The sequence below is a fragment of the Plodia interpunctella genome, chromosome 11 (assembly GCF_027563975.2).
Source record: "Plodia interpunctella isolate USDA-ARS_2022_Savannah chromosome 11, ilPloInte3.2, whole genome shotgun sequence".
Lineage (NCBI taxonomy): Eukaryota > Metazoa > Arthropoda > Insecta > Lepidoptera > Pyralidae > Plodia > Plodia interpunctella.
The window spans coordinates 7,912,270-7,930,970 of NC_071304.1; the positions used below are offsets into that span (position 1 = coordinate 7,912,270).

At 34.5% G+C, this 18,701-nt stretch overlaps 1 protein-coding gene across 2 annotated transcripts in view; it reads left to right on the plus strand.

Moving 5' to 3' along the window:
• wake (wide awake) overlaps positions 1-18,701 on the plus strand; it is a 172,453-nt gene that overhangs the window by 61,755 nt on the left and 91,997 nt on the right. For both annotated transcript variants that reach the window (XM_053751475.1, XM_053751477.1), the window contains exon 3: positions 835-986. In XM_053751475.1, coding sequence (XP_053607450.1) covers positions 835-986 — 152 coding nt within the window. The remainder of the gene's footprint in view (positions 1-834; positions 987-18,701) is intronic.

Genomic DNA, 18,701 nt, shown 5'->3' on the forward strand with positions numbered 1-18,701 from the left:
TATTTTAAATCTTTAAATGTACGGTCAACAGCACATCAACCTACCCAAATCATTCATTATAATTACCGCGCCATAAGTTTCATGTAGGGTAACTTGATGTGCTGACTGTACTGTTTTGTTGAACAACAAAAAAAAAGTTGAAACCGAATAATTAGAATTTCACAAATGCAAGTGTGTTTGTAGATTTTTCTCACCAACATTATGTACGAGACATCAGCTTGCACAAACATTTCGATTTCACCGTCTCCATCGCCGCCATTTGCAAACTCCGCACGTATGTTTAGTATTTTCACGAGTTGCTCTTTATTGAATTGACAATCATGAAGCTTATGTTTGTCTACCACATACGGGAATGTATTTGTATATCCCTTGATACATAAATCCGGTTTTGAATACGTTTTTGTAAATGCAGATAGGAAAAATGAAGCTATATCTTTTTATTGCTACACGATTGCTGTTTCTCTTTCCAATCTATGCGGAACAAGCGTTCCTTATAGATTGCAAGTTACGTTTTTATTTTTAACCCGGGGCTTCATTCCCGTGGGAATTTTAAGATAAAAAATAGCCTATAGCAATCATGGATAATTTACATACCTTTCTAATGGTGAAAGAATTTTCGAAATCGGTTCGGTAATTTCGGAGTTTACCCGCCTCAAACATACAAACTCACAAACACACAAACGTTTACCCCTTTGTAACAATAGTATAGTATAGATTAACCGCGTGATGGGTCATGGTTCATACTCCTTAACCATTCATAGAGAAGGCCAGTGCCCCAGCAGTGGGGACGTTCAAATGGCTGATCATGATGATGATGACGTATTTATTTTCCAGTGCGGCAGCGGCAGCGGCGGCGGCGGCGGAGGCGTTGGGGGGAGGCGGGCGTCGTGCGCCTCCCCCCTTGCTGCGCTCGCGCACGCTGCCCGCCATCATCGCGCCGGGTTTCTCCATCCTACAAGCTCAGATCGACCCCCAGAGGACTAACGGTTAGTAACTACTTAGTGGTTAACTTTTGTGACTTACTATCTTTGCTCAGTGACCCAAAATAAGTCTTTACCTAACACGTCCCCGATCCCGCGTCAGGCGTTACCAACTTACAGCGATCGCTCAGGTCCATCTCCAACTAATTTAGTTTTAAAAAAATTCTTTGTTAAGTTTACTCCGCTCCGGTTTGGAATTTTGAATAACCGTCACCATTGTATTGTGTACGCATTGATCAACAGAAAAGAAATTAAAACATTACAGTACGCAATGTGTTAATTAATTTTTGCTTCGACATCCATTAACTTTGTTTCACATCCTCGCGTGTAGCCGCTTTTTTTCCCGGGATTTCTGGCAGATTGTGAAGATTTGGCTCTGATTTTGTGACCGGCCGTTCACCAAACCTCAAATCTCTTTAATAAAGCTGTCGCGTCTATCAGCTGACAAGACTTTGTCCCATTATTCGCTCATGGAACGTATGAAATCCACGCGAGGCTGTTTCAGGGCTATTACAAGTATCATATCCGCAATACCTCTATTCGTAGAAAACTCTTCAACGAATTTAAGGTTACATAACTTCGACACTATCTTAAATAAAATCTGTGGAACAATGAGCTAGTTTATGCACGTGACGTGTTCGACTCCATAAAACAAATGGGGTACAAGATACGACAGAACTTCTACTGTGAAGTTCGCGGGTTATTCACGAGTTAATAGCTTTATTCAGCCGTTTTAGTTCTGCTAACTGTGAGGCATTGGCACTATAATATAATTTGTGTATTCCGAAAATGGAAGTCTGTAATATATGTGACGCTAGAATTTTTTTAAGGGTCTCGTTTAACGAAATGAAGTTTTTATTTTTCTTATCGAGAGTGTTATTGCTAACACTGGTATTTATCAGATTTTATTGAAGTCGCCTTAAGGCATCTGACATGACTTTTATGGCTACTACCGACATTTAGTGGCAAGTAACCGCACACTGGTTGACAGTGTAAGTATGAGATTACATGCCACTAGACGCGGTAGGTTAGCTGTAAAAGTCATGCCAGATGCCTTTAGGTGACTTGAATAAAATTTGATATCGGTATAAGTAATTAACACACTTGGAAATAAGAAGAAAGAATCCTAATTATTTCAAATAGTATCAGTACAAATGTTGACAATTGTTTAAAAAAACAATCGCCCCAAAAAAATCTTTAACAGTAACGAAACGAACAAAGGATTCACTTAAATCAAGGCGAAACTTGAAATTGTACTGCTATTTAACGTTAACACAGAGGAGACACGTACAGAGCCAAGTCATTCATAGTGTCAGAATTTTACGTATGTTTGTTTTGTACATATTTTTCATTAAAGGAAAATGCGTCGTGGAAGTCCAAAATATTGTAACTATTGGTTAGTTACGTGTGCGTGTTGGGGACGTAGTGATGATACACGTAATGATTTCATACAAGAATCAATTTATTAAAAATATTAACATGCTTATATATTAGGCTTATATATTAGAAAATAACATGAGTTGGGTATTTCCGTGACACACATTGCACGATCAGGTGATATGATGACGTATGATTACGCTACAAGTACTCTCCCCTTTATGACAAAAAAACTAAACGTTTTGCGTTTAGCGTCTAAATCACATTAACTGCAGGTTATCCAAAAAACCTGCTTTAATATAAATTATATATTGCACATAAATGTATTTTTATAAAAAAATATATAACAAACAAATGTGCAGGTAAGTACTTGAATTCATCATACTTGAATTACTAACCCTGAATTTTCAGAGTTGCCTTCATATAATTTGTCAAATGACAACTGTCCACGGAGCTCATAATTATTGCATTTTTTATTAAGGAATGAAATTAATTTTGATAGGTTCATAAGCTTCATAGCTTTGACTTTAGTTTTTTTTACTCTGTGACGTAATCCTCGCGTGACAAGGAAATGCAGCGGCAAACATGAAAAGAAGAACGTGCGCTAAGCACGCCAGGAATAATGGAATTCTCAAACTTCTTTGTAACTACCGACTACTGCGTATATCATGAGAAATTAATGTACCAAACTCACAAACGCTTACCTCTTTATAATAATAGTATAGACAAATACTGTTGTCAAGATAAATAATTTTCATTATTTCCACAAGGAATAGTAAACGCACAATATCTTATAATTTCATCTATTAAATATTATCTAATATTATCTATTTAGGTGGCTCTCAGAGCGTCTCGATCGCTTTTCGATTGCAGCTGCTTCGCCGTCATTGACCGAGCGAGCGAAGCGAGCTTCTTCAAATCAACTTGAGGCAAAAATATTTTTCTTTTTGTTTATATGTACGTACATGTGTTATTGTAACGTGATAACTTTCGAACCGTTTGTCTGATTTTTATGAAATTTAAAAGGTATGTAGGATCTGTCAATAGAATTTTAAAGTTCGTCCGGCAACAAAATCGGTTAAGTCGTTTTTGAAACAATCACAATTTTGTTAAAAAAGTATAGTGTTCGCGAGGTCTAAGTAAGTTCAAAATCAATTATTCATTAAATTTATCCTCAGTACAGATTAATTATTTTAAAGTCGAAGATGATAGATTCTTACGGAATTATATGACCAGGCTAGGCTAGGCTATATGTACAGGATAGATGATTTTCTTTGTATTGCAAGTTGGTTTCCGTCTCCTAGATCTGATATACGAGCATATATCTAGTTATTTAATTTATTTTCATTCGCGGTAAAAGCTATATACTTACCACAAGAGTGCAGTGAAAAGGAATTTAATTTTGGCTTCGATCCATGTTGGTTTCTTGTGGTACAAGTTATAAAAACAAAACATATCTCTCTCTCATCTAATTTGGGGTAGTGAAGTCAGCGTAAAAAAACCTTAAAATTTTGAACATTCGTCTGTGATTTTCCACCCTCCCTGGGAATGCTATTTTTGCCTACGCTGTGCCTGTACGCTGTCTCTTAATCGCTTCGTACGATATCCACGAAAGGATATAGAATGGTACTGGTACTGAGCTAAGGCGGAACCACCGCCACAAAAATAAAAACAAAACATGTAGGTATTTATGATCCGCAAGATATTATTTCTTAGGATTTTTAAAATATTCAATGTTATGTAATTTCTAAAACCATTCAAAGCCCAATATATAAGTAGAAAAATTGCCTCTCCTAGGCATACTTACCTAAAATTTTCAGTCGACAATCGAAAGTTAAATATTTTTATTTATAATTTTCTACATTGCATACCTTCTAAGAGCTAATATAAGCTTGCCATTCGGGTTTGTCACCGCAAGTTAGGTCACGGGCACTGAAATGTTCCTAAGCGAACGAGCAATTTAGTAGCACGATGCCTACTCTATCGCCTTCCACTTTAAAAGATTGCTAGCGAAGCGAAGACTTTCGAAATTCAAAATTAATGATTATTATTTTGATTTTCGAAGACTTTTGTGTGCGCAAATTTCGAACTGGCAACATGCTGCCTGAAAACTGTAGATTCAATTTTAATAATTTTCATATAAATTTGTGACTCGCTCTATTCTATAACTTATGCCAATCTGAAGAGCTCAGAACTGCGAATCGCGCGAAGGGCGTAAAAGCATGTATGCGTTTTCAGCAGCAAAGAGTTTTACCATGATTTAAACTCAACTCTACATTTCAGCCGACACTCCACTCGCCTGACGAATGCTTTTATTTTGTCATACCTTCAAATTACATTTAGAGTGAGTTGGACCGTTAAATTTGACGTTGACTTTAACCGGCGCGCCGCTAACACTTACACAAAATGGCGTACTTTGCATATTTCCGCGCAAGTTAAAGTTAACGTCTAATTGACGATACAATCCACCCGTAGGTTATTTAAAAAATTAGACATAAGTTTGTATTCTGTAATTTGGAATATTTTTATAGCATGTCGTGTCTTGAGATATTATTTGAGAAAATATGTTTTGTTATAATAACGGCTAATGAACAGCGAAAACACAGTCTATGAAACATATTTTCCGACGAAATCAAATACAAAATAGACTAAATTAGATCTATTAATTTGTTTTCTAGGAAAATCAAATGAGTACTTCTTATTGAAACTCAATCAACGTATACCTAATCTGCCCTCAATCACAAAAATTGCGTACCTAGGGTTGTTTTGTTTGTGCCTTTCCTTTCAGATAAGGAAAGTAGACCGATCGTCATGGAAACAGAAGTAGACGGATTAGTAAAAAAATACATATATTTAAAAAATGGTAAGCCCTTCTGGCATAATAGGGACCAACACTGTTTGAATGAGTTTCTTTCGGCATTTCTTCTCAGCAGTGGTCGTTCCGAAATGCTAGTAGTTAGTAGCTTTGGTAAACATCATTTAATTTAGAATATGACGTGAAAAAGTGCCTGTGAAGGCCTAATTTCTGAATAAATGATTTGATTTTGATTGGATTTTGATTTTGATTTTACAGTTTAAGTGTACATCCGGAACCACAGGAGTAGGAACAGAGGCAAAGCTTTCAAAGGAGCATCTAAAATTGTTACCCATTTTAGTAGGGTTGGCCTAGGAGATTCAAATAACACACTTCACACTTTTTCGACTATATACTTACGCTTTATTCCACTAAAAATAATTTAAAATTCTTCAATTATTACACCATCAGGTCTTGCTTATCATAATAATGTATTTTCAGCCAAACTAAACAAACTAAACTAAACATTTCAATTTTCACTAAATTTCAGTTCAATCGGTAAGATAATATGCTATAAAATCGAGTTGCAAGATTCTACCCGAATAAGACATACATAATTAAGTTACATTGCAAATTACATAAAGATATACCCGGTTTTAATGTATTCTCAAATCAATATATTCAGTCGTATCAGCATCTTCTGTATAGGCATCGTTACGCTTTGCCTGTACCATAGATAATATATTTATTTTATCTATGGTCTGCACAGTTAAATTTCTCTAATAATTTTGACTGCTTACCAAAAATTGTTCGGCCACGCGAAAGAAGTCGCGAGCATCAGCTAGTAGTAGTATAAAAGAATAAATATAACAAACTAACATTTCTACGCTATATTACAGAATATAGGCTGTAACTTATTATTTTAACATCGCTGTATCGCATGTCCTAAGGAATAAAATGATTTATATATTTACCTTCAATACCTGTAAAAGATGAGACTAACACAAAGTTTGTTTCATGGAAATTGAACACAAGTATTTAAATAATGGCTAGGGTCAATTCTGAACCTAGAAGGGTTTAATTGAATTTCCGTTTAAACAGCTAGAGTTTAACAATTGGTTCACCGAAATTTCCATTGATACCTTCTTGAAATTCGGCAGTTCGGCATTTATTCCTTTGAATATTTCTCTGCATGGCTATACCTCTAATAGCGGCAAATGTGCAATTACTTTTATAAGTTTCGTGTTCTTTTAAGCTGTATAGTAAAAGATAAACAGGGCAAAACTTTCTGCAAATAAATTCTTTTCTTGTACAATCCCAAATTGAAGTCTGCTTCCATATTAATTAGTAGAAAAAAAAATTTCACCTGCACCATTCGTACTAGGAAAAAATAAATAACTACATATTTGCAAGTCAAAATAGTTGGACGGAGGCCAAGACAATGTTGGTTCATGATTTGTTGGCTGTATTCGTCGTTGCATTCATTTAATGATGTTTTGATTGTGTTCTTGGTATTTTCATTATTGTGTGGGAATTTTTGTTAATTACCTATATTTTTGTTTATTAGTATTGGCTATAATGAAAATACCAATAACATGTGTATGTATGTTCAATATATGTATGGTAGGTTGTATAAGTAAAAAAAAACCAGGATAATTTCCGTCTGTCTACGTAATTTAGGTAGATCGCTGCTGTCAAATAAATATGACAAGAAAATTAATTTTGAAAATTTTCAGTTCAAATTGACGGTTCATGACTTTCTCATTCATCCACGTGTTTCTGGTTGCATTCCTGGCTGTGACAACAAACCTTTGAATTTGATCCTGCGGTGATTTTATGACCTCTTATATTGTTGCTTATCAGATGTCAAAGCTTCTTTTCCTATGTAAAGTGAACATACTGCGGTCTTATTCTCATAACAATGACTTCGAATTGTATATTACTACTGGCTCGTTGTCAGTCTGTCAAGTAAAGTTAGTTTACATTAACAGACATTAACTAATTGAGTCTTTACTTCAGAACTAGCTAACTACTTCAGTTTCACTTAATAACCAAGTCAGTGTTTACTTTGCTTGCTGAAGCAAATTGTCTTGTTTGTTAGTTTAGTAATTAGCTAAAAGTTAACGAGTAAAACTACTTAAAATATATATACCTAACTATCTGCGGCCCTATCCCGTCCCCGGCTTCGCTCGACTCGCGTATAGACATAACAAATTATACACCTAAATCTTTCTTAGGAATCACAGTATCTATTAGTGAAAAATGCATGAAAATGTGCAGTAGTTTTTGAGTTTATCGCGGACTTGTTATTAGCTGCGTCTCGGTACTTCGCTCCCGTTACAACTTTCATTCCCTCCTACACAACTAACCTTTACTGAGAAAAATATATCTATTATTTTTTAAGCTTTAGAACACTCAAGCTTACATTTAAAAAAAAAAATAATTAAACACAGTTGCGATGAGAAAACTCTGGCTGAACAACAGCGCCATTACTAAGCACATTTATTTCCCCAGGGTTGCACTGCAATGATGTTGGGATTTAACATCTGCCATATTGTATTAATACCTTACTCTTACATTTAATTTAAAAAAAAGTATTTGTCGTTTTTTTACGCACATATGTTACACAAAGTTAATGTGGTGCTTTGTCATACTGTAGGTTTCCCCATACTCCCTATATTGTGGATGGCAAACTCCTGTCATATGGACCTTTAAAATGTTCTAGTGTATTATTAGTAAAAAACATAGCTAAAAAGTTTTCCTATGAATATCATGCCTAACTACACTTCAACTTCTGAAATTGAAATTGCCCAATCGATCAATATTAAAAGTAATTTTTAAAAAACCTTTCCGTTACCCAACAACACAACTCTTTACTGAAGCAGCAGTCTTAAATGTTCGCCAACTCTACATACTTAAAACTGCACTTAAAAAGCATGTGATGACTCTCAGATCCGATGATTATCCCCAACTTCTTCAACGCAGAATATTTAAAGTTGATTTACCCAAAGTAAGAACTACCTTTGCCCAACATATGCAAGAATTTATGTTAGCTTCAGTATATAATAAAATATTAAAGGTTTGTGATATTAAAACGCTAACAGTCAAAAGAGCCAAACATATTATAAAATCATTCTTATTAACCTTGACATACGCTGAAATTGAATATTTCATACAAATAATCACATGAAAATAATACATTCATCTATACTATGGTTGGTCACATGATCGTTTGTCAATTAAAAAAAAACTGGATCTCAAAGTTGTCTAGTTTAGTCTTAATTACCATATCTAGATTACATTGCATTTAGTCTTTGTTAATACAGTGTTTAGTTTAGTTTAATTCAATTTATTAAGCATTTAAAAATATTTTGTATTAACAAATCACGAGTATGTTTAGTATTTTCTCAAACGTGTCTTCTAATAAAATGTATCATTGTATATTTCTCCACTACAACATCATTTATAAAGCAATATTGTAATTAATATTTAAGTATAGCTTTTAGTGCTAAACACGTCGCTGAGTAATGTATTTCTTCTGTTACTTCAAATTGTGTTTATTTCGATACGATGAACATGTAAAAATCGTAATGTAAATTGTAAAACGTTCTGGTCGCTGCGACACTAGCAACGCTTAGTGCAGAGTCCACAGTCCAACTTATAAGATTAAAAAATATGTTTTTGAGCTATATTTTTTCACATAGGCACCTTATTGCGTTCAATGTACAAACTCAACAAAAGCATGTCAAGATTTCATTAAGTTATATTCACTGTGAGTTTTCCGGTTAAAATAAATAGAAAATTATTTATCTCGGCATTTTACTCAGCTGTCGGGCGCAACGCTGTTACTATTATACATAGCATGAAAAACTTAGACTTGAATGATGTGCTTTTATAGTCCAAGAATCCTTACATATAATAAATTGAAGCCTTTTCCACAAATTGCTATCACTATTCCAGACTTCCAACTAAGCAAGAAAGTCAAAGTTTGAGGTTAACATTTACATAGGCGAGGTAAATTCAAATTGACGTAAAGTCACCGGCCTCTTTGCATAACATTTGAATTTTAATTGCGCGCTGACGCCGAAATCTTAAGCTTAGGTTAGGCTATGTCCCGAATTTATCGACTGTATGATTTATTTATGAAATTTAAGACTAAAGTCTAGCAGTACAATTTTAATTAACGAAATAGCTAGGCATTTTGAAAAAAAAACACATGTTTTCGCCACTGCTTTAGTGGAAAACGCAGATAGTGCGATATACTCGTAAAGCGAGAGAGTTTGTGTTTGAATTAATATTAGAGGTATTATTTTTATATTATTTGTTTTTTTTTAAACAGTTTGTTTTTATGATACCTATAAATAAAACCGTTTATAGGTATCATAAAAACAAACTGTTTAAAAAAATCGAACAAACTTTGACACAGTTTTAATCACAAATAAGTTATTTACAGGTGCCAGGAAATAATACGAGTCGGTTACAAATTTTGAAACAAACAAAACCTATATTTTGATACAAATAAAATAAACCTTATCTTTCATGGTGTCATTGACATGAACTTACAAAAAAATCACTGCAATCGCATAATATTTAGAATAATAACGTTTTCTCTTTTTGTAAGGGCGAGAGACCGGTGAACGTTCCTCTTAAATTTGGAATTATGTTTACGTAATACTTTACAGGGGCTGCAGAGCTCTGCGGCCAGTTCGGTTGACTGCTCTTGTTTGTTTTAAAATGGATTTTACCGTTACGTTTAGGAGCATCGCTCAGGACTACTGTTTTAATTTGTCTGGAATAAATAAATAAATATTTGAAAGAAGAAATGTTTTGTAAAATACTTATATCTTATTATACTTATCAATTTAACCGAGATTGGTTTTACTCTTTTTTTGGTAACTAAATTATATCTATCACCTATTGATTGTAAAAATTCCCTACATGGGATAAATCCGCTGTTGTACATCGTATTCTTATATAAATTTAAACTGAAGTACTTATTTTCGAGCAATAAATTTATTAGAAACAAATAACAAATAAACCTATATTTTGGCAATTCAAACATTAGTAGGATTGTATATGTGGGGTAGCATGTTCATATGACATACTATAATTTAAACTTTAATATTTTTAAATTTACTCAAAATACTGCTCAAGTCAGGTAAAACCAAATTACCCATAAAGCAGTTTATCGCGTTGCATGAAACTGCACATTACGTAACCTAAGTCATGCAATTTATGCACTGCACCGCGATAAAATCTGCCTTTTGCACAATTATATTATTAAATATTATAAAAGTTATATTTTCTTAAAGAACTAATTTCCGTTTTATTATGGTGCTTGTAACAAATGCTATCCTTTCAGGTTTGAAACCAGATTTCATTTCAAATCTGAAATAAAATCATTAAATTATTAATTAAATCATCAATAAAAACAAACAACAAATTAAAATAAACGATAAGAGTATAAAATTTGGAATAGTTACGTTCAGCGGGAGAAATAAATTATACCTCTATGAGGAGTAAGGGTAAGAATATTAACGTGCACTGTACTGAGTAAGGGTAAGAATATTAACGTGCATTGTACTGTTTTATTTGGAGAATTTCCTTTTTTATAAGTAATCGGTTTAAACGTTTTTCAACAATCTACGTGGCATAGCAATCCGTGACCGTATAAATCTACGTCATTTCTGAAACGTGGCGGAAACAGCGATTCATGAGCCGGGCAATTGTCTTGGCCTGAAGCCAGTTGGGGCATCACCTGAGTAGTACCTTGTTACTCATGCTTACCTAGTACTTGGAATGCGGGTGGTGCACTTTTGACATAGGTCAATTTCAATAAGGTTTAAGGTTATTCTTTTATTGTCTCTCTGTTTTATGTTTGTCTGGTACTTGATATTAAGGGCTCCATGGTATTGGTACTGGATGTATATTATATTCGTGGCAGTGGCGAGGAGCAAGGTGATGTAAAGTAGTTAATGTAGAAGCGTGTTGCTAACCAAATACATAACCTGCATCCCTTTTTAACCCCCGACGACAGAAGGAGATGAAGTTATAAGTGGCCATTGGCTGAACCGATTTCGATCATTATTTTTTTATTGAATAGGGAGTTTAATCGACAGTGTTCCTAGAATTGCGTGGAAAAGTTACGTTCAGCCGTTTTCTAGCTCTAGGTCAGCTCTTTTCCAGCAGATCAAATGATGTCAGCAATTTCGGAGGGGTGTTTCTTAAATTTTTAATTTAGTTTTATTGATAGTAAAGGCTGACGTGTCTTGGAATGAAACACTATTCTAGCGGAGTGGTAAAATATCATCAAATAAACAAAAGGTAAAATGAGGCAAACATTTTTATGATATTGTTTAAATTAGTGCTAGAATGTTAATCTAGGTAAGTAGCGAGCTCAAGATTGAAATATGAATTTTGCGGAGAAGCTCCGCACTCCTTGATTACGTAAAGCATTAAAAATAAAATGCCTACTGCAGGATAAAATATAGGGTAGGATATTTTATATCTTGAATAAAAATATTTCTTTAAATTTGTCAAAAGAAAAAGCGTGTAGTTGTATACGAGGACGAATTGAATTAGAGTAACTGAACTTTGATAAAAAAACTGCGTAAATTACAGATGACTAAAGATTTCAATATTTCTACAAAATAAAAAAGTGAAAGTGATAAAGGGAATACAAAAAGTATTTAACAAATTTTTTTTATTATTTTTTTTATTTATTTATTTCATTCAAAACTTTTACAATAAGTACATTATAATAATGTTTTCCTTTAACCATGAAGGTTTGTATGGATGCACAACAATCTGTATACAATCGAAGTTATCAAGCACAACATAATTTTCAACCTTTCTTTAGAAAAAACCGCTAAGAGCTATTTTCTGCTCAATAAAAGCTGGACATAATCTAAGACTAATTTCCGTGTGTTTTCAAAATTTCGAGTCCAATCTAAACGAAACACTCCGAAAGAAATAAAACAAAGAAAAAAAAAACAAAGCATTTCAAATTTTTAACAGAAAATTGGCCGTGAAAAAGGAATGGTAGATTTGGGAGCATTAACGCAACTTTTTAAAAACTCGCGTGAACAAAAGCCCGATAATTGTTGACTTAAATTTACGAGTTGCCGAGCAAAAGAGGAATGTTTAAAAATTCCAGTCTTTGCCTCAAGGATTATAAAGGGTTGAAACTTTTTGCCCTCATCTAAAAAACTAACCAATACCCTTAACACCTGAAGACCTAACATTGTCTAGACTATATTTGCGTTTAGTACTTGGGTAATTTGACTAATTTTCATCCAAAATTCTCATTTATCAAAGCGTGGCAACCTCATTATTTCAGTATCTTGATAAATTCAAATTCAAATCATTTATTCAGAAGTTAGAGGTCTAACTAAACAGAAGTCACAGGCAGTTTTTCTCGTTAATTTTTATATTAAATAGTTATTTCTCACAAGCTACAAACTACTAGTATTTCGGAATGACTACTGCTGAGAAGAAATGCCGAAAGAAACTCATTTGAATAGTGTTGGTTCCTATCATGCCATAAGGGCTTACCATTATTGTTTCTTACAATGTTTTTTTTCTAATATAAAAGTACATAATGTACATTGTCAAAAATCACTATCATATATCAAATCGATATCACGGTTCATACGTTTTTAACTGATAAAATTGTATATTTCTTAATTTTACCTGTAAATTCCTTGTATCATTCGGAGCTATGACGCCGCGAAGCCTGTTGTCAGCTTAAAAAGTAACCTTAAAGATTCGGCTGTGATTTTACAACCGGCCGCCTGCCTGACGTCGGGTCTCCTGCAATTCTTACCTAATCCTCGTGCAATTGTTACCTATCAGCTTCCAAGGCTGTGTGTCCCTTAGTCGCCTCGTACAATAGCTACGGGGTTATAGAGACGTCCTATTCTAGGGCGGAACCACACGCCAACAATGTAAACCGCACGAATATAAAAACAACTCAAAAATATTATTAAATTTTGAGAGATTTTTCTTTCCTTATAAAGATAGAAAAAAGTAAACTGCCAAGTAACTGCTAAATTGTAGTTGTGGTTCATGTAATATTCCTGTTATTTTGAACTAGCTGTTCACCCGCGACTTCGTCAGCTTGGATTGGTTACGTCTGACAGTATAATTATATATTTTTGATGAATTTGTTTACCCATGTCATATTACACATTTTTAAGACTAATGATTTTGTGGGATGGCTTATTAAGTACATATTTGGTTGTCTTTTCAACATTTTCATACAAACTTTCACACCCCATTATTGTAATTTCAGGGTTGATTTTGTAAACAAAAGTAGCCTATATTTGAACTACGGTCTTTAACGAGGTATATGCATATCAAATTTTATCAAAATCGGTGAGCGGTTTAACCGAAAAATCGAACAGACAGACAGGCATTATCGTGGATTACATTTTATTTCAATCTTTTTTACAGTATTAAATAAATTTCCTATTTTCATTCTGCAAGTGTCACGAAGTACTGTTCATATGAAAAGATTAAAATGATTAATGATTTGTTCTCGTGAAGGGGATGGCAAATGAAGCCATGTGTAATTTTAATTCAGCTTACCCCACTCCTACGCCTTTGTTGAACTGAATTGGAAGAAAATGATAATATTTAATATCTCTTTTGTAATTTTTTTGTATATTTAACTAATAAGAGTTGAGAAACTTTGTCGGTGAGCCCTTTGAAAGTGTAATATATTTTTTAACTGGATTTTTTCCTTAAAAGATTGATGATAACTAGAACCAGGGACCGGACAAGCCGTTCGTTTGCTTAATCCTTTGAAAAGCTTTCCTATATACTTGTCTTACCTGTTCAATGGCTAACCCAATCCAATGCTATCCCATATGGTGAGGCTAACCCTTTCAAAGGATTTCCCATATGATATGGCTAACTCTTTCGAAGGGGTAACCCGTTCGTTATATCGCTTAACCTGTTTGGCTTTCCCCTTAAATGCCTGCGGGGGGAGAGGGGTGTAGTTTTTATCACACCCCGCTCCTGTGCAAATTTGCCTAGCTCCGTGTGTGAAGAGTCTAAACGACACGAAACGACACATTGAATCGTGTAAATAATAACGCACCGCTTTACCGCACGCGCTTAGTAAGTATTTGTTGTGCATTGTAATTTAAATAATAAATAAATAAATAGATATATTAGGACAAATCACACAGATTGAGCTAGCCCCAAAGTAAGTTCGAGACTTGTGTTATGGGATACTAACTCAACGATACTATATTTTATAACAAATACATATATAGATAAACATCCAAGACCCGGGCCAATCAGAAAAAGATCATTTTCCATCATGACCCGACCGGGGATCGAACCCGGGACCTCTCGGTTCAGTCGCTAGAACCTTACCACTGCGCCACCGAGGTCGTCATTAATTAGTAATTTATTCAAATTAAGACCGTATGGCCTGAGCTTAAAGCATAAATTAGCCTGCTATCTGAACGGGTAACCCCTTCGGGTATGATTTACCTCAAAGAAATGGTTTTGTAGTCGTTAAAAAAGCGCTTACCAAAGCAAATTGAACAGGTTACAGCAACGAATGGCTTTCGAAAGGAAACCCGTTCGTTGTTGGAAGTTCCAAAAACCCATTCAAAACCCGTGAAAGGGATAGCGGTCCGGTCCCTGACTATAACCTGCGCAGAAAAATGCAATGAACGCTATTTTGTCTAGACGTCAGCGGCGCACAGGTTACATTGGCGCGCTTTGGCGCGTTAATGGCGGCTAGTTTGCAATAAATTTAGGTAGGTTGATTTGCTGTTGACTGTACAATAAGGTCTATACAATAATACCGAGACAACTTTTAGATAATTTCATACAAGTTGTCACCAAGTATACTCCCTTCCTTACGAAACATAACTAGTATGAATACTGTATGCATGGTATTATCACGGCAACAATAAGGGAAAGTTCTCACGGAACTTGTACTTGGGAATCCTCACAAAAGGTTCTAGGTACATATCTAATGTAACTAATGCAGGTACGCGTTTGGAGGATACCGTATAGTAAATAATATATAACTTACTTTGTTTGAAGTTGTGGAATGTGGTACTCACCTTGGGTAAGAATCATATATACTCCCGAGAAAAAACCTGTAAGTAATAGTTGAGAGGTTACAACAGCATTCCCATAGTAAGGCGTCTGGTACTAATATCTTAGCGGAAGTTTTGAAAAATGTTTACGTTTATTTTCACACCCTGGGCTTTTAGGCGTCCTAGTCTAGAATATAACTGGGAACACGTTCAGAAGAGAGAAAGGGTCTATTACTGTTACTTTTATTTCAGATTAAAAAAATGTGCGACAATGATTAGTATATTAGGACACACACATGTTTTATAAGTGTCGCGAAGTACCGTTCATATGAAAATGTGTATTTACGAATAAATTGTTTTCAATTATATATATTACTAGTAGCCCGTCCCGGCTTCGCTCGGGCAAAAACATTAAATACACTAAACCTTCCTCAGAAACCACATCTATAAGTAAAACCGTAGTTTTTGAGTTTATCGCGAACAGACAAACGCGCTGGACTTTTTTTATAATATGTAAGGGTACCTTTATACGCATACAGAACGGAGTGATCCTATAAGAATTCCAGTTTGCTCTTTTGAAGTAAGGAAAATTAATATTTTTCGATAGTCATCTAAAAATATAATACTTTCAAAAGTTCAGCTCTAACCGTCCGTGTCGTGCATTAGAATAAGGCATTCTCCTTCTAAGAATAGGCCCCGGCACGTGATCGAATCGTTGAAGCGGAAAAATTTAATGACCACTCGAAAACCACTCCGTAAAGATCTGAATGACAATTCATGAAAACCGCCGTTTCCATTTTATGTTTGATTAAAAGTCATGTTTGATTACAATTCGAAATATTTTTTATATTAATCCTCTCATCAATAATGTCTATGAATATATTTTCCAAATTAAAACTAAAGTCGTGAAAATGTCGTTAAATATATTTGATAATTTCGACATAACCATCTCGAGCTATCTTAATAATTTCTAATTAATCCTATGACAACATACTTATTATGCATTCTGTTACTACTGCAAGTTGGACATGAAGTTCCAAAGGAGCATAGTTGGGAACGCTCGGTTGCAAGTTATACTAAAGGTAAGTTGCACCGTCAAATTTAACGCCGATTTTAACCGGCGCGCCGCTGCCTAAAATGGCGTACTTTGCGTCTTTCTGCTCACGTTAAAGTTGACGGCGCAACCCACCCTAAGAACTTCTGCACAGAGATTCAATTTGTGCAGACTTAAACTATGTAACTATGTGAGTTTCGTAAGTGCTATTATTAACATTAGCTATACCGTCACGTTTTATTCATTATTTCGGAGTTAACAATGTTACTGCTGATTGCAAAAGTAAATTAAGGAAATAGTTGAGACCGGAGGTTTTTTTCATATGGGTAGGAAGCTGTCATTTCGATTCCACCCCAAAAGTCAGTTAAATGCGGCTGTATACCTCGATATATTTAATTTCTCAATCTGAGCGCATTGTAAATGTAATAAAACAGTATTCTAACGTATATATCATAATTTGACCATCTAATTTTCCCACCTTAGATCATAGAGCTTAAATATAAATGTGTATTGTGTCCACTGTGCATTGGAAAGCATAGCATACCTGAAGGCATTCATGCGGTTGACAGTTTGCATGTCAAACGCACCCGATATATTTTGCCGTGAGCGGAGCTACGGGAAATAAACTAGTCAACAATATTTATTGCTACATTATTTACCATGATTACTCCACAGTATTACAACACAGTTTACACATATGTACAGTGTTTTATTAAACAGCCCACATATTTTGTTAAAGCCCGTGTCAAGTTAAGCTTTAATATTTTGACGCGCTGATGAAGGCGTGCGAAAAGGTTGCGCGAAAATATTGTGTAGGTCACAGAGGTCACTCGGCCGAGATAATGAGTTCGTTATCTTACATTTTTAATAAATTTTCGTGTATAAATCTTTACATTAGTGTTATTAGCTACATAAATTTAATATGATTTAGCACGAATCTTTTATATTGAAACGTGGGCATATTTGTTCAAAGTGCAGAAATTTAAAAAGATATTGTTCCAAATAAATTAAACCGTTTTCAATATTCTTAACACTTAAAAGCTTGAAATAAATCCATAAATAGGTTTAATTAATTAATTTATTTATCAATGTATGTACACAAAAAACTTAAAATATAAATTACATTACAAAAATGAGTACAAGAGTGCTACTTATTTCAAATTAATCTTCTCACTTCTTAATCTTAGAGACAAAAATATATCGGCATGTCCTTGTGCACGGCTTGAGTTGAAAGAATTTCAAACAACAATAAAAGAATTTTACAAATAAGTCCAGCCGGCTTCGCTTAATCGAGTAACGTAAAAAAATGATAGCGACGAATTCAGAGCCTCCACCTAGAAATACTAATTTCATTAAGGCTAAGCCTGCTAAGGTCAATCCTGGACTTACAGGCGTCCATAGGCTGCAGTGAGCACTTCTCATCCGCGTGACTATATTGCTTGCTCAGTACTGTAAAAATATAGTGAGGAGTTGCCATGTAAGGAGAAGGATTCTTGAAATTGAACCATAAAACCCATTAAGTACTTTCAAACTCATGTGTTTTTATTATCATTCTCATCTGTGATACCTAGAAGTTCAGAGTACCTAACCTGTGTAAAATCATTCGTAATTTCTAACTTTTACGATGTCGTATGAGAAAGGTATACGACATACGTAAAATAGGTATAACCGATCACGCTCTTAGCAAAATATACCATATATTCATTTATGGTAATACTTTTTATGACCATTAAAATGATGGAAAGGGCAGACATATTGCTTAATTCAGGAGATTATGTTATTTATCCTGAGATCATAACAAAAGCGAACGACCGTCAATTGCTTCTTAAAGCCTAAATTTTATTTCTTCAATTACGACCCACGGCAATTTGCCATAATTTTAACGACAGTAATTTTAAGGCCATTGTAGTTAATTCAACCGTAAATAAGAAGGAAAGATAGTGAATGAGTTTAAGTTGTGATGTAGATGTGAAGACAGGTCGTGTCGGGCTTCAAAATTAATTTGTATACTTTAAATCAATGTAATGATTGAAGCGGTGGGGGTTCAGTGGTTAAGACCGTCCGCCTCTGATCGAAAGTTTCCAGATTCGAATCCTACTCGTGCCACATGTAGTGTGTATAGTAGTTTTCATTGAACACTTGTTTCCCGTGATGGAAAACATCGCTAGGAAACCTGCACACTGGCTGACAATTTATGTTCAGATGTAATATACGACTAGTTGCCATGTTTACGTCAAAAATCATGTTGCCCTTAGGCGACTTGAATAAAGTCTGACGCACAAGTGTCACACGCACACCTTGTGTATGACACCAGTGTCACACACAAGGATAACTATCACACATCACATTAGTAGTGACTCGCCTTACCACGTATAAACCTATATAGGTATTTGTTGGTAGTGCTTGTATTTTTCATATAAAATATTGTAACA